Source organism: Magnolia sinica, chromosome 9, assembly GCF_029962835.1.
Source record: "Magnolia sinica isolate HGM2019 chromosome 9, MsV1, whole genome shotgun sequence".
Classification (NCBI taxonomy): Eukaryota; Viridiplantae; Streptophyta; class Magnoliopsida; order Magnoliales; family Magnoliaceae; genus Magnolia; species Magnolia sinica.
Window position 1 is genome coordinate 11,864,935 of NC_080581.1, and position 18,214 is coordinate 11,883,148.

Genomic DNA, 18,214 nt, shown 5'->3' on the forward strand with positions numbered 1-18,214 from the left:
GCATATGATTTCTCTCAACGAATTTGGACCGTGAACTATTATATTTCAATTGTTCATTTAATAGTCATTGGTTTAATGGTTAACATCATTCAAGCGATTCTTGGTGAATCTCCACTAAATATCGGCCCAATGATTAGTAGGGTTGGGAACTTGGGATCTTAGTTGCAGGATTCTCCACTTCTCCTAATGCTCGTGTACCACCAGCCACTCTTCCTCTAAAGATTTGCTCCAACTCCTAGGAGCCATGCTTCTTTGCTTTCTTCAATAGGAGATATTGCTATCATCTATACACGGGAGTCACTGCTTTTTCACCAAAAACAAGTAATAATCCTTATAACCTTCATTTTAAGAATCTTAAAGTCAATCATATGTTGACAAATATTTAAAGAAAATCTAGGTTTTTGTAAAGGTGTATCTTTTAATTATTACAAATCTAACATAGCCACACATTGGTAAGTTGACCTCAAACTCAAGACCTTAATGTTGAAACACACACTATCTACCATTGTGCTATGGGCTCAGACTCTAGAGATGGAATGTATTCATTTTTACAATATATATGTTTATATAATATAATTTAAACTAATTGCCATTAATAGGTTTATAGTAAAGACAATTCATAGATTGAACTTCTAACTTTTTAAAAGTGGTTTAGCTGTAAATATGCATAGTAGAATCTTATGTGTAATTTTATATTTATTAGGGGGTTACGATGTAATTTGTAAATAAGGGAAACCCTACATATAAACAGAATAAGAAAAAGAAGTAGCTCACGTTTTGAGTTCTCTCTCAACTTTTCCGCCTCTCTCATCTCTCTCTACAACTTCTACAAAAACTACTTGGTATCAAAGCTTTGTTCGATCAATTTTATGTAAGATTGAGGATGTATACACAAGGAGGGTTGAAGCTTGAAGGGTTTTTGACATAGGGGGCTGCTGACGTCAGCCGTATGACCTTGTACAGATCGATTTGGGTCGAAATCCACACCACTAGGTGCGGCCACACATGGGAGGAATTATGAGCATTTTTTCATAATTTTCTAGATTCGTTTCGTATTTTTTTAATGGATTTTACAATTTTTTCTAAAAAACAACCCCAAATCATTAATTTCTCAGATTTCTTCTAAATCTGTGGTTTTTAATGCTTGGGACCCTAATGCGGCGGCATTTTCACACCAGGCTTGAGTGGGGTTGCTTGTGGGATGTAGGGGCACACTCGGGGTGGGTGGCTCGCGTAACCCATGGATTTGGGGCCCACGTGAGGCGGAGCCCATGGATTTGGGGCCAACGAGGGGTCAGAACCCATGGATTTGGGGCTCACGAGGAGGGTTCGGCCGAGGACCTAACCCATAGGACTTGGGGCCTGGGCTATGAGGTAAAGGGATTAATTCGTCATGCTCTGACAGTTCGAGCTTTTAGAGCAAGTGGTTAATTGTCGTACATCAAATTGGTATCAGAGTGGGAGGTCTCGTGTTCAAGACTCCTCACCGGGGGTGATTAATGCGGGGGCATTTTCATAACGGGCTTGAGTGGGGTTTCCTATGGGATGTAGGGGCACACTCAGGGTGGGTGGCCCGCATAACCCGTAGATTTGGGGCCCGTGTGAGGCGGAGCCCATGGATTTGGGGCCCACGAGGGGGCGGAACCCATGGATTTGGGTCTCATGAGGAGGGTTCGGCTGAGGACCTAACCCATGGACTTGGGGCCTGGGTTATGAGGTAAAGGGATTAATTCGCCATGCTCTAACAGTTCAAGCTTTTAGAGCAAGTGGTTAATTGTCCTGCAGTAGACCTACTCATTATAGACCGTTTTTTGATGATATATCAAGGAATGCTGCCATTGTGCAGATTTGAGACGTTTTTATGCATTTTTTGAGCAAAAAGGTGGGCCGGCTAGACCTTTTTTGTTTTGTTTTTAGAGGTCCACTGTATTCACCGGATTTGGGTGTATCTCCTTGCTGCTGGTTTTGCTCAAACTACTTCAGTTTGTGATCTTTCTCCACCTCTTCTTTACATATCCATGGATTCCAAGTCTTCTAGACAGCTCCAAGGGGTCCCTCTTAATTACCTCCACAAAATTTAATGGGCACAATTTTCTTTTGTGGTCTCGGGTTGTCCACATGTATGTTATTGGCAGGGAGAAACTTGGATTTCTTATTGGCACATCCAAGAGGCCATCTACTTCTCAATCTGGTGATTCGTCACAGATTGATGCATGGTATTCCTCAAGTGCTATTGTTATGGGTTGAATCCTCAACTCTATTGAATCGGGTATTGCCTCCTCCTATTTCTTCTATGATTTTGTTGTCGATCTGTGGAAATCCCTCAATGAGACATATGGGATGATATCTATGAAGCCCCATAACTTCCAGTTGATTACTGAACTCTATTCTCTCACCTAAGTGAATTTGTCAGTTACTGAATATTTTGGTGCAATAAAGGGTCGATGGGAAGAATTGAGTCATCTGCAACCCTTGAGTAACTTTCCAGATAGCCGCAATGCAGAGATTGTGAGGATACAGGAAGATGAAGCAAAAAGATATAAATTTTTGGCTGGATTGAACATTAAATATGGGGCTTTCCGGACCGAACTTGTTGCTACAACTCCATTTCCATTTCTTCATGCAGCATATTTCATTGTTCATATTGAGGAGGCCCGTAGGCGGGTGATGTTAGCACCCGCTGCTACTAAGGAGAGGATTGCATTTACCTCCACCATTGTCCCATCTGGAGACTGAAGTGGTGGTTCATATTCTCAAGGAGGTTTTATCAGAGGACGAGGCCGTGGTCGTGGTAGGTTTATGTACACCTTTTGCAATTGGTCTGGACACACCCAGGATTGGTGCTTCAAATTACATGGACGTCCTACTGCTCATGTTGCTGCTTCTGATGAGATCAAGACCATATCTGATTCTTTTGGTGGTCGTCCTCTTGACATCTCTCCTGTCTCCGATCAATTGGACACAATTACCATGACCAGAGCTGATGTTATGGATCTTCAGCGCCTTCGGATGCTTCAGACCCAATCCGTACCTCCTGCCCCTTTTGCTTCACAACCATCTGCCTTATCCTTCATTGCGACCACAAGTACTGCACTCCACGCCTCTTCCACTCTCGCGACCTGGATTATTGATTCGGCGCATCAGATCATATGACTGGTGAGCACACTTGTCCTATTCCATCTAGTTCCTCTACTTGCATCCGTCTAGTACGTGTAGCTAATGGGACCTCTACTCCTGTAGAATTCATTGGCAATGTGTCATTTTCTCCCAATTCACCTTGTCCAATGTTCTTTATGTTCCTAAATTTCGTGCAAATTTGATCTATGTTCATAGTCTTACAAAAGCCGTCAATTGTTGTGTGATTTTCTTCCATTCTCATTGCATCTTTCAAGACTTGAATATGAAGAGGACTATTAGAGTGGGCCATGAGCAGTGATCTCTACATTCTGCATCAGGGGGAGCTGTCTGCTAGGAGTGATGTTTGATCGAGTTCTTCTCATTATTTTGAGTTTAGTTAGGAGCCGGCTGTCTTATGGCATGCGCGACTTGGTCATGTGTCTTTCAAGACTTTGCAATTTTTTATTCCTAAGTTTAATAAGTTGAATAATGTTTCTTTCCAATGTGAAACGTGTTAGTTCAATAAGCATGTTCGGACCTCATTTTCTGCACTTTCACATTGTTCTAATAAAATATTTGCTTTAATACATTTTGATATTTGGGGTCCTAGCCTTGTTACTTCAATTGATGGTTTTTCATACTTTGTGACCTTCATTGATGGTTTTGCTCATGTACTTGGGTTTATTTGATGAAATGGCGTCACAAGTTGCTGCACTTATTTAAATCATTTCATCAACTGATTAAGACTCAGTATGATTGCAATATTCAGTCCATTTAGTCTGATAATGATGGCGAGCATATATTCTAAAGTTTCACGTCTTATATGATTGCAATATTCAGTCCATTCAGTCTGATAATGATGTCGAGTATATATTCCAAAGTTTCACATCTATCTTCAAGAAAATGGTATTCTTCATCAGTTTTCATGTGCTTACAGTCTGCAACAAAATGGAGTGGCTGAGTGCAAGAATCGCCATCTTCTGAAAGTTACTGCTCTCTTCTGATTGGAATGAAAGTTCCTAAATCATACTAGTCTGCTGCTTTGTTGACTTCTTGCTATTTAATTAATCATATGCCTTCTCGTGTCTTAAATGGCAAGACTTCTTTTCATACACTTAAGCCTGTATGTTCTCTTTTGGGTAATCCTCCCAAAGTTTTTGAGTGCATTTGTTTTGTTCACTCTTTGGGTCCATCCCGAGACAAGTCTGCCAATCGTTCCATCAAACGCATCTTCCGTGGGTACTCTCTTCAACACAAAGGCTGTAAGTGCTGTGATCCATGCACTTAAAGGTATTTTGTGTCCATGTATGTCACGTTCTTTGAAGATCGTCCTTTTTTCTCTACCATGTCTAATCCTCCAGATTTAGTTGCCCCACATGCTCCTTTACCTATGCCCGTGGTTAGCGACCAATTTGTTCCTTCTTATGAGGCGCCTAAGTAGATTCTCATCTATGTTCGTAGAAATTCGAGATAACCAACAATGCTCCCAGTAGCTCCTCTTCCTACATCAGGTAATTCTCTCAGTCCCACTTCCATTACTCAACCATCATCTCCTGTTGCTTCTCGTACTCTTAGCCATCATCTATCCTTGCATCCTATTTCTAACTTTGTTTCTCATGACTCTTTCTCTCCTACACATTGTGCTTTCCTTGCTGCCATCTCTTCCTCCTCTATTCCCAAATCAGTTGTTGAGGTTCCTGCAGTTCTTGTGTGGAAGCAAGCGATGGAGGCAAAAATGGCTGCCGTTGATAAGATTGGCACGCGAGATCTTGTTTCCTTACCCGCGGTTAAGCACACTGTGGGGTACAAGTGGGTGTGTTCTATCAAGTATCGGGCTGATGGATCTATTGAATGTTACAAAGCACGTCTAGTTGCTAAAGGGTACACGCAGGATTATGGTGTTGATTATAACGAGACCTTCTCTCCTGTGGCCAAATTGAACTCATTTTTCCTGGTCATCTCCTTAGCAACCAATTTTTCCTGGCCATTATATCAACTGGACGTTAAGAATGCCTTCCTTCATGGGGATCCAAGTCATCTGACTGAAGAAGTTTATATGGATCTTCCCCCTGAGTTTCAGCTTACAGGGAGATCGGGAAAGTGTGTAATCTGAAAAAGGCTCTCTATGGCCTCAAACAATCTCCAAGAGTGTGGTTTGCCCGGTTCAGTTTTTTAGTTCTCTCATTTGGCTTTAAGCGATGCCAGTCGGATCATATTGTGTTTGTTCACACTCAACAAGAGAGCTGAACCATTATACTTGTTTATGTCGATGATATAATCATCACCGGAGATGATTTAGACTTTACAGAACATGTCAAACAGATGCTGAGCAAGGAATTTGAAATTAAGGACCTTGGTCCTCTTCGATACTTCTTAGGGATTGAAGTTGCCTGTTCATCCAAGGGTATCTTTATATCTCAGAGAAAATACACTCTAGACTTGCTAAATGAGACTAGTAAGCTTGGTACTTGCCTTGCCTCATCTCCTATGGAACAAAAGCATTCTTTACATGAATATGAGGGTGATAGTCTGACAGACCCTGGCATGCATCAAAGATTGGTTGGGAAGGTGATCTACATAACTATTACAAGGCCAAATATCACTCAGGCTGTGAGTGTTGTTAGCAGGTTCATGCATTCACTGAAATCGTCATATCTTGATGCTGTGTACCGTATACTAAGATACTTGAAATCTTGTCCAAGACGTGGTATTTTCTATGCTAATCATGGACATGTTCATACTCGTGGATATTCTGATGCTGACTGGGCACAGTGTCCAACTGACAGAAAGTCAACTTCTGGCTATTGTACCTTTGCTGGAGCTAATCTGGTGACTTGGAGAAGTAAAAATAGTCAGTGGTGTCTAGATCCAGTGCGGAAGCAGAATATCGGGCTCTGGCTCAGGGAACTTGTGAGATTCTATGGTTGAGATCTATTATGGTAGAGCTTGGTTTCCCTATCAACTCTGCTACTCCGCTCTACTGTGATAACCAATTTGCCATCCACATTGCATCTGATTCAGTCTTTCATGAAAGGATGAAACATATTGAAGTAGATCTCCATTTCATTCAAGAGAAGATTTCCTCCGGAATGCTGTGCACTTCGTTCGTCAAATCAACCGAATAGTTAGCTGACATTTTCACAAAGGCGCTAAGTTCTACTATGTTGTAAGAGATTTCGAGCAAGTTGGGTATGACAAATATTCATACACCAACTTAAGGGGGAGTGTTGGAACATTTATTTGTTATGTATGCAAAATATGCAAAGTAGTCTTGTGTAATTTTATATTTATTAGGGAGTCATGATGTAATTTGTAAATAGGGGAAACCCTACATATAAACAGAATAAGAAAAAAGAGGTAGCTCACGTTTTTAGCTCTCTCTAAACTTTTCCTCCTCTCTCATCTCTCTCTCTACAACTTCTACAAAAACTGCTAGACGCTACAACTTAAAAATGTAATGTAAATAAGTTTTTAAGAAAAGAGAAGCAACAATACAAATGGAGAGGAACTTTTTTAACATCAAATTAGGTTACAACTGAAACTGAACATCCCATATATATGTATATAATGTACACACGCATGCACACACACAATAGAGATGTAAAATGACCAAAATGCCCTTGGTCATCTACAAAGACAATGTGAAATAATACACAATGCATGGGGCTGTTTGAAGATGAGATTGCGCATGATCATGAAGGAATTGATAGACTAGATTACAAGGTGATGTCTGGGGAAGTGATGGTTAGTTATTGAAGGACCCAATCCTACCACAAAAGGTGAAAGGTGCATAACTCAAGGGGCTCTCATTTACTATCAGCCACTTGTTAAGAACTGCATGTGTGTTAGTCGACTTGCAGTTATGTATGCCAAAATTTTCTAGAAGTTCCTAATCATATTTTTGTTGAGGAAGGTGCATGCCGGTACTACTAGTATGAGATATTTCAACACTAATAATGATACAAGCCGCCCAAGTCCTTCATGGTTAATTCCTCATGAAGAACATGCTTGAGAGCGATGATTGTTGCAGAACTATTCCCAGTAATAATTATATCTTGAACATGAGCCAATAAGATAACAATGCTAGTGGAGGTGTGGGAAATCAAAGTTATTGGAGATACTTCTAGTATGCTGTGTAGAATAGTAGAATCAATCTGAGAGCTTGTGTAAGGCCATAGATGGAATGATAAAGTAATGTAGGCCCATGTCCCAAATTAGTCCCATCTAGGACCATTGTAGGGCCCGACCCAGCCCACTTAGGCCCATATTTTCTCATTGTATGGTCTAACAAGACGTAGGTCCATAACCCACCATAGATGGAATGATTATTTACCGATTTGAAGGTCTAGATCATTGATTATAATTTTCTATTTTGGGAGATGGGGGGCTGATTTAACGATATTATTGAAGATGTGATTGATATGATTGAAGATATAAAGGAGATGTAATTGATATGATTGAAGATATTTGCTGGTTTAAAAGATATAATTACTTTCTATGTTTTCTTTTTATTAGGCTTTTACTGAAAACTGAGAGATGCAGAAGATTTTCTGTGTATTTGAGACAACCCAATGGGGTTGAATATATAGAGATTACAACCATCTATACAAGGAAAGTAGTAAACGCAGTATCTCCTACCTATAGAAATAAGATATACAAGGTAACAAGATATACAAGGTATGTGAGGTGTCTAACATCTTCCCTCAAACTAATGCTGGTCATCGACAAGTAATAGTTTGCCAACAAGAAACGAGTGACGTGCAGACGTGAGGGATTTGGTGAGAATGTCAGCAATCTGATCATGGGATGCCACATGTGGAAGAGAAATGAGCCCAGACTAAAATTTCTCACGAATAAAGTGACAGTCAACTTCAATATGCTTCGTTCGTTCATGAAAAACTGGGTTAGAGGCAATCTGAATGGCACTGAGATTATCGACATGGAGTGGAGTAGGATTCGGTAGAGGAATGCTCAAGTTTGAAATAAGTCCACGTAACCAGACAAGCTCACTACACGCAGCGGACATCGCCCGATACTCGGCTTTTGTACTCGATTTGGAAACAGTGGCCTGCTTCTTACACTTCCAAGAGATGAGAGAAGTGTCGAGAAAAACACAGTAGCCAGTGGTAGATCTTCGCGTGAGAGCGCATCCGGCCCAATCAGCATCCGAATAAGCACGAAGGTCTAGAGTCGCCGTGGAGGAGAAGAACAGAGATCGATCTAGAGTTCCACGAAGGTATCGTAGGATGCGCAACACCGCAGTTATATGAAGAGTCCGAGGAGCAGAAACAAACTGACTGATGACTTAGACAGCGTAGGCAATATCAGGGCGAGTCATAGTTAAGTAAACCAGACTCCCAACCAGACGGCGGTATAAATCGGGCTGTGCAAGTAGATCACCATCATCATGACCATAGTGAACGTTAAAGTTCTAAAGGAGTCTGAACCATCTTCTGATCCGTCAGTGATGTTAAGGTGAGAAGATCCTTAGTATATTTACGCTGGTTGACCAGAATCCCACGGTTGGAACGTGAAAATTCAAGTCCAAGAAAATATGTAAGATGGCCGAGGTCTTTCATCTTGAATGATGATTGCAGAACTTCCTTTAAAGCCGAAATGCCAGTAGCATCGCTACCAGTCAGTAGGAGGTCATCAACATAAACTAGAATAATAACAATGCCATGAGCAGTGGTGCGCAAAAATAAGGATGGGTCATGACCACTTTGAGTAAAGCCAGCACCCGTAACAACATCGTGAAAGCGTTGGAACCATGCCCGCGGTGCCTGTTTGAGGCCGTACAGGGCTTTCTTTAGGCGACATACCTTATTGTCGGGAATTAAAGAGCCAGGAGGAGGTTTCAAATATACGGTTTCTTGGAGGTCTCCATGAAGAAAGGCATTTTTCACATCCATCTGAGAGAGTGGCCATGAGCGAACAGAAGATATAGCCAGAAGAGTACGAACAGTTTTCATCTTGGCCACAGGAGCGAAAGTCTCATCGTAATCAATTCCGTATTCCTGTTTGTATCCCTGAGCGACAAGTCGAGCCTTATATCGATCCAATGATCCATCAGACTTGAGCTTTACAGAATAAATCCATTTGCTACCAATTAGTTGTTGGTCAATGGGTCGAGGGACAATCTCCCATGTATGGTTATCATCCAATGCCGCAAGTTCTTCTGCCATAGCCTTCTTCCAACAATCATGAGTGGCTGCTTGAGAATATGAAGTAGGAATAGAGACAGTATCCAGAGTAGCATTCATGGCAGACATAGAGCATATCAAGCGATTAGGCGCTCGATGTTCACGAGCAGAACGACGTATCGAGGTAGGTTCAGGATCCGCAACAGGTACAGTAGGTTCGGGTTGAGTAATAGGTGGTGGATTTGTACGTGGTCGACGTGAGTATACGTGCAATGGACGAGGGAGAGTACTCGAGGCAAACGGAATTTCAGGAAAGGTGGTTAGACCAGAAGAGTTTGGAGTGTGCGGAGGAGGAAGAGATGAATGAAAGGCAATATGTTCAAGAAAAACATGTCGTGAAACCCGAACACGACGAGAAACAGGATCATAACATCGAAAACCTTTTTGAGTTTCCCCAAATCCCAAGTACATACATTTGACCGATTTTGGAGATAGTTTATTACGTTCACGTGAAGCCAGGTGAACATAATAAATACAACCAAACACACGGAGTGTGGAATATGCAGGAGGTAAGCCGGTGAGAACAAAGTAGGGAGATTTACCATTCAGAACTTTGGTTGGCATTCGGTTAATCAAGTAGATTGAATGTAACATGGCTTCCGCCCAGAAAGAACGAGGAACACTCATAGCTGTCATCAGAGTGTTGGCAGTTTCAACAATATGACGATTTTTTCGTTCAGCCACCCCATTTTGTTGTGGAGTATCAAAACAGGTGGTCTGATGAATAATCCCATGACCTTGAAGAAAGGTACGAAATTTGGTTGAGAGATATTCCCCCCTTGAGTCAGAGCGGAGAGTTTGAATTGGAACCCGAAACTGAGTCTCCACCATAGAGTGAAATAACTTGAATTTTTCAAAAACCTGTGACTTTGATTGCAGAAAGTAAATCCAAGTGTACCGTGTGAAATCATCAATGAATATAACATAGTATCGTAACCCAGAGAGGGACATAATTGGTGATGGACCCCAGACATCTGTATGCACAAGTTCAAACATAGAAGATGTTTTTATAGTACTTAAAGAAAAGAGAATACACTTACTTTTTGAAAGACAACAGGAAGAACAAGAATAATCCAAATCATTTTTATTAAGAGAAATATTCCCTAACATGCCAGATGAAATTAACTGAAGTAACCGTTCTGAATGTGGATGACCCAGGCGAAAGTGCCACAGTTTCCACATTTTATTTGCTGAAGTAATATCTGATGAAGATGGAGAAAAGAAACAACGAGCCGGGGTGACAGATGGATCAAAATCAAGCACGTACAGACGACCATGCCGCCTACCCTTCCGAAGTACCTTCCCCGTTGCCAGATCCTGCACAAAACAACAGTTGGGAAGAAATATGACTAAGCAGTTATTGGAAGTGAGTTGACCAACTGAAATTAAATTGGAAGAGAGGTTAGGGACATGAAACACATTACGAAGAGTGAACTGGCGATGGGCAGAAGGAGAGAAAGTCAATGATCTAACGGACTGAATAGGTAGTCTAGTGCCATCCGCAGTAGAAATAGCCTGATTGCCGGTATAGGGACGAATGTCACGAAGATGGGATACATCACCGGTCATATGATTGGAAGCACCTGAATCGAAGAACCATGTAAAAGATGGGGATATACCTGACATACTGGCGGCAAAAAGGGCCTGAACAATTTGTTGGTGCATCGCAGGAGTCAATGGAGATGAAAGACCTTCAGCAGAAGTAGTAGATGCAGACTCACTAACAGATGTCTTGGAAGAAATAGTGGCAGCCGTAGCAGAAAGAGCACGACCACGGCCACGACCACGGCCACCACGTCCACGGCTGAAAGAAGATGCATAAGCTCGTGTACGGCAGTCCTGAATACCATGACCAGTCCGTTGACAATAAGCACACCATTCCTTGCATTGAGCGACAACATGTCCCACCTTGTTGCACCTGCGACAAGTCAAGGGAGAGGAACCAGAACCACGTGTTGGTGGAATTGTGGACACAGCAAGCACCATATCAGATGAGCCCGGAGTTGAGAGAACTTTCAGTCGTTGTTCCTCAACCAATAAATTATTAATAACCGAATTCAATGAAGGAGTAGGGTTACGGTTCAAGAGAGCAGCCCGACAATGCTCAAATTCCGGACGTAGCTTCATAAGGAATTGACAAACTTGCGCACTCTCGCACATAGTTTGGAATATTTTAAAGTCATGAGGAAATGTTGGATCCATCATAGTCATCTCTGTCCAAATTGTGACAATTTTGGAGTAAAATGATTGAATACTGTCGTTACCCTGAGTAAGGGTAACAAGATCCTGTTCTAGACGGTATAACCGGGCCACATTTCTCTATTGATAAATCGACTGGAGATGTTCCCACATCGCCTTAGCAGTGCGATGAGGCGTGAGTCCAACAGCAATGGACCGATCGACCGAATCGAGAATCCAGGTAATAATCCGTCCATTGTTTATTTCCCAATCATCTAATTTGGCGGCATCTGTGGGGATAGTAACAGATCCATCCAGTAGTCCCCACAAACCACTACCCTTGAGGAAGTTCTTAAAATGGATGGCCCATAGAGAATAGTTGGTACCATCAAAACTACAACGTGGGGCTTCTGTACGTGATGAGTCCTTATCCATTGATTGATCTGAAGTAATGGAATACACAGAAGAAAGTTTCAGATGTACCGTACAGCAAGGGATCTGGATCTGGATGAGCAGAGGTTGAATCTGGCCGAACAGGATCTGGACGAGCAGAGTGCGTTGGATCTGAACCTGGATTTGGCCGAGCAGAGGCCGAGCAGGGGCTGCCGGACGAGCAAAGGCTGGTCGGACGAGCAGGGATGAGCAGAGAAGCACAGGGACAGAGGCGCAGAGGTGAGCAGAGGCGAGTGGGGACGACCGGACGACGCAGCAGGGTCGGACGAGCAGATCTGAAGTAGAAAGGTCGCAGGATGATGCAACAGGGACAGCCGGATGACGCAGGGGAGGTCGGATGAGCAGGAACAATGTCCGAACGCAGCAAGGATGGCCGGACGATGCCGCAGGGCGGTCGGACGGCGTGGTTTAGGCGGCCGGACGATGCAAGGGCGGTCAGATGAGCAAAGGCACTTGCCAGACGCAGCAGAGGTGATGAACGGACGACGCATGGATGGTTTCGGATCAACCTCGCTCTGATACCATGAAAACTGAGAGATGCAGAAGATTTTCTGTGTATTTGAGACAACCCAATGGGGTTGAATATATAGAGATTACAACCATCTATACAAGGAAAGTAGTAAACGCAGTATCTCCTACCTATAGAAATAAGATATACAAGGTAACAAGATATACAAGGTATGTGAGGTGTCTAACATTTACCATATTAAGGAAGATTAGATTAGTTTGAAATAAATTGTAATTGATTTAAAATCAATCTCTTAGTTGGGGGGATTTCAAATAAAGATTCATTTAGGGTCTATAAAAGGGAGTGGTGGTGTAGGAGTTAGTCATTCGAATATTTTTCTGAGTGTGAGTTTTCTTGAAGTTTTTGTAAGAGGTGGATATCAATAGAGTTTCTCCCTCTCTACTCCACTGTTCTTGTGGGTGCACTTTTTTTTTTTTTGCAATTTGGGTATCGAGATCTCATTGACTTGATAACTAGGTTGCACCATAAAGCCATCATAGAGACTAGGTGTGCTCACCTTAAACAAAACTAGGAGGCTGTTCGACTTCATCCTTCAAGTGCCATGAAGAAAGGTATTCTTCACGTCTGGTAGAGAAAGTGGTTGTCAGTATTGATTGGTAAGAGCACGAAAAAAGAAAAGAAAAGAAAAAAAAGACTATTCACATTTTGACAACAGAGTGAAGGTCTTATCATAGTCAATACCATACTCTTGAGTATGTTCTTTCACCACAAGGCATGCTCTGAACCTTTCAAGAAAACCATTGGAGTTGTGGACTCCAAACAAGTAGAGGTGAGGAATCTTGTATGTAAATGAAAAGCTCACTTGAACACAACCCCTGGGGATTATAATTGAGGGAGACTTGTTAAATGTGATCAAATAGGCCTTGACATTTGAAGTTTTCTAGTGAAGAATAACAAGGTGGGTGGAGGAAATATGGGAGATGAGGGGGACACTCTTGGTGTCATTCCTCCACATCCTTAGGGAAGCCACTGATGTAGAGGATGATTTGGCTAAAATGGCTGTTATTTTTCAGATTCTTTTGATTGGAGATTCCTCCTATTATAATAGGGTGTTCCTTCTTCTTCTTCTTTTCTTTTCTTTTCTTTCTTTCTTTCTTTCTTTCTTTTTTTTTTTCCCTCCTTTTAATAAAAATCTCTTAATACCCTTACAAAAAAATACAACCATTGGACTCGTGTTTAATGTTGTCGATTCATCTAACCATTTTTTTGTTGGGGGGTTGTGGAACAGTATCCCATGTAGCATTTTGGTATAATGCATCTATTTTCTCTGCCACAGTGTCAAGCCATCTCTAATCCTTGCTGGCAATGCGATATGTTGTTGGTTCCATTATGGCAATACTATGACCATATAGGCCTTAAAAAGATAGAGGGTGGGTGCAAAGATTTCTTCCCTTGGTGGATTGCTATGGGAAGCTTATTTGCGGAGGGAAGTGTGACCTTATGTCGTTGATTGTAGACCTCATCAAAAGATGGGTTCAAATATGCAGGTTGTGCTCCCCAGAAACATCCTATTGAAATGGTTCTGGAATGAGTAAAGTGGGTGCACCTATGTGTAGAGTGCATTTAAGACTATTGTTGGTGGAGGTAAGTCTCCAGACCACACTAAGGAAGAAGCCTGCATCCAGAATTCGTGGAGGTATTGACAGGGAAGGGAAGGAGACCATGTTCTTAATCATAGAAGACTCTCCCTCTTATTGTTGGAGTATGATGAGGTGGATTGTCCAAAACATACTTATCGAATGCAAAATGTCGAGAGAATGAGGATACGCTGCTTCTTGAGAGTATAACATCTGCAGCCTTTGTGAGATTCACTGTAATCAATAAAGTAGCAATCTGCCTTCCAATCAAGTTTCTACCTATGAGAGCTCAGAACATGAACAAGCAAAGGCGACCAAAAATCCTCAACTCCACATGGTTGGGTGAGTAGCCATGTTGCACCTTGTGGGGAGATCGGTCATTAGTTGTGCGGAATGGGATCCAATCGATGTTGTGAACTACTAAATGGAAAGATTTTGGCCATAAGAATAAAGCCTGGTGAGATGTCTGTGTTTTATCTCTTTTGTACCATTTTTTGCTTGGGTATGTAGATAAGAGAATTGTTGTTGGACACCATGCTGCCCAAAAAAAAAAAAACAGAACTAACCGGAGTTGTATTCACCACCTCATTGCTCCTGGAAAGCTTAATCTACTTACTGTCAAACAACCATTTAATCTAAAAGCTTAAGCTGTCAAAGTGTGGTGTATCAATGTATATCAAGGGACTTTATCACTTCAACACCCCCCCCGCACGTGCGAGGTGGGAACTCCACACGGGAACATATTGACGAAGGTGGAGGGACACTCACACCATAAATAGGCCGGGCTTAATTTCCCGGTCCCTGGGCCGGACCTGATTTTCCTGACCCCCCGTGGGAGAATAATATATTAGCGAGTCATATTTGCTCCTCTCGAGGTTCGAACATAGGACCTTCCGCTCTGATACCATGTGAAACAACCATTTACTCCAAAAGCTTAAGCTGTCAGAGTGTGGTGTATCAATGTATATCAAGGGACTTTATCACTTCAACACCCCCCCGCAAGTGCGAGGTGGGAACTCCGCACGGGAACATATTGACGAAGGTGGAGGGACACTCACACCATAAATAGGCCGGGCTTAATTTCCCGGTCCTTGGGCCGGACCTGATTTTCCTGACCCCCCGTGGGAGAATAATATATTAGCGAGGCATATTTGCTGCTCTCGAGATTCGAACATAGGACCTTCCGCTTTGATACCATGTCAAACAACCATTTACTCCAAAAGCTTAAGCTTTCAGAGTGTAGTGTATCAATGTATATCAAGGGACTTTATCACTTCAACACTTACCATAGTGCTTCATAATAAAGATACAAAATGCATCAAAAGAGAAATAAATCAGATTTTTGTTTAAGAAAATAAATCCATGTAAAACGATTAATGTCATCCACAAAAATAACATGATACCCAAACCATGTTGTAAGCTGTCGGAGTAGGTATCTAGACATTAGAATGAACAAGTTCTAAGAATAATGAAGATTTATTTATTTTTTTTAAATTTTAAATTTTAAATTTTAAATTTTTATTTTTAAACAGTAACTCATGATGTTTTGGATAATTTGAGCAACTGCCATCATGTGCAATGTTAATTCCATGAATAAAAGATCTGCTTCTTCAATTTTATGCACTTCTGCTTTGAGAAATTGTCATCATGTGTACTGTCAATTTCATGAAATCTGCTTCCAATTGGGTGATGGCCAACCGAAAGTTCAATTTGAAAATATTGATCGAAATATACCTAGCTGATCCCAATTAGTTGGGATAAGGCTTGGATGATGATGATGGTTGATATATACCTGCACAAAGTTTTTGTTTAAGTAGTTAAATCATTACCTAAAACTTGGGTTCGGTTTAGGAGTAGTTCTTTTGAATCCAGTACCTTACACAATCAAAGAAAATCTTACCGATTTTAATAACAACCAGAAGTAAATCATCAACTGGACTGAAGTAGAACTTGCTAGTTGAAGCCTAACCAAACCAAAACCTATTCAACTTTGCTGGGCTCTGAACATTTGATTTAATTTTGAACAGTAATTAAGCTTGAACACAAATACTTGGTTTCCATATTGTCCATGTGTGCTTTTTATTTCATCAATGTTTCAAAAGGAGTGGGTCTTGAGGCTTGCCTCAAAGCGAGGCTCCCTAAGATATCTTAAGGCATAGATATTGAAGCTTAATGTACATGAGGCATATGCCTTAGATAGTGAGGCATACACATCTTGTACGCTTTATGCCTTTTGTGAACAGTGCCTCTCAATTTGTTTTCTCAAGGACCATAGAAGAACATAGTTTTTCTCCATATTTACTTTTATCATTCTATCCCTCTACCACCATGAAAGTGGTAGTTGAGTAAGAAGTTGAATAAAACATGTTTTAGCTCCTTTTTACACCAATAGAGAGATCTCTTGAATTTCTTCTACTTCTTTCTATGTATTGGAGGAATAAGCCCACAGATTTTTTTCCCCTTATCCCCACTGCTTAACAGTTATTGGTTAACATTTCCATAAAATTTTCTTTGTTAGTTATGTTTTGGCAATGTTTTTCTTTTAAATAATAATGTTAATAGTTATTTCAAGTTTTCAACATTTAAATGTGTAGGAATTAAATAGATAATTCATGAAAGATATCAAAGAATGTTACACGCAATTTTTATATAAAATTTAGAATATATTCTTAATTTTCTCTATTTCCATTATTTTGATATTTTTTAATGAAAAGAAGGAAATTGGGAAGGTTTTTGGGGAGGCTTATGTTCGCCTCTCAGAAGACCTGGGTGCCTTGCCTCTCTTTTTAAAACACCCATTTTGCTGAACATAAATTGTTATTGTATCAATTACATACTAGTGTCACTATGCATTGACACTGAAATCTGGTCAATGAGTCATGGTCTCTGGAATTATAACATCACCTATTACTCGGTGTTTTTACATTGGGTTGAACAAATTTTTTTCCCTTCTCATAACAGGTCGAGCCTTGATGAAAATAAGGCATTTCTGACAACTGCTGATTCTGCTGTCCAGTTGTGTGTGGAATCCACAAGGCCTGTATCTGGGTGGAAGGGACTTGAATATAGATCTGCATTTCCTCTGGTGAAACCTCCTGGTGCAAATTTCTATCCTCCAGATATGGATAAAATGGTAAGTTGTATGCATCCTTTTGATCTACGAGTTTTAGAATGTATAGTACCATGTACAAACGTGAATCTTATCTACACATTTACATGGGATACTATAATACACAGATGCTAAGGACTCGAGTATGGGTTGGTGGTATAAAATTAATGACCATATAAATGTGATAATTCAATTCCATATGAAAAACGAGTTGTAATTTAACTTAGAGGCTGAGTTCCCCGTTTGTTCCAAACAGGGAACTTCTCTGTCTGGAACTTAGTTTTGTAGATGTGGGTTCCATCTTGGGGCACCTCAGATCCTAATGTTACGTAAAGATGGTACTTTTCAGGATAGTGGGTGAGCAACAGCTCCAGGTTTGTTATCTTAAAATAATAATAATAAAACTCCAGGTTAGTGGCATAATCTTTATGTCCATTTCCAGTGAGGCTCTTGTCAATGACGTTTTAAGGTCTTGGGGGACTTATTGGTCTTAGGAAATATGATAAACCTTGAGATATTTGCGTGGATTGTTGTGAATGGTCATCAAGCATGGATGGAGAACTTCTGAAAATGTTGCACCATGAATTTCACCCATCTCTAAATTTATTCAATGTGTCAGGGAATAACTATAGAGTATTTATGGCAAGGGTAAATATTGTTTAGTGATTATTCTGGGTAAGTATTTGTTTAGTAATTATTCTTTCTTTTTTCAAAGATCCTTAGATCTTTCCAATGTTGCTATAGGAATTTGAGTTGTGGAAGAGCAGTTTAAGTGAGGAGCAACAACAAGCTGCAACAGGATACTTTCACGTCATTCGAAGGCATTGTGAATCTTGCAAGGATTCTTCATTGCTTATTCCTTCTGCTTCCACTGATAAGGTTTTGGTGTCCAAGTCTTCGAACTTGCATGATCTTTATATGGTTCCGTATTCCAAAGAGTACAGAAATTTTCTTACAGAAGCTGCCGAACTTCTGCATAAAGCAGGCGAACTGTCTGACTCTCCTAGGTAAGCTAAGTCTGCCAAATTCTTTGAAGCAAGTTGGGAGG

General features: G+C 40.9%; 1 protein-coding gene across 1 annotated transcript in view; it reads left to right on the top strand.

Annotated features, from left to right (window-relative positions):
- Positions 1-18,214, top strand: part of LOC131256903 (nudix hydrolase 3) — a 56,905-nt gene that overhangs the window by 17,358 nt on the left and 21,333 nt on the right. The window contains exons 9-10 of the mRNA XM_058258002.1: positions 17,019-17,190; positions 17,911-18,173. Of these exons, the coding sequence (XP_058113985.1) occupies positions 17,019-17,190; positions 17,911-18,173 (435 nt within the window). The remainder of the gene's footprint in view (positions 1-17,018; positions 17,191-17,910; positions 18,174-18,214) is intronic.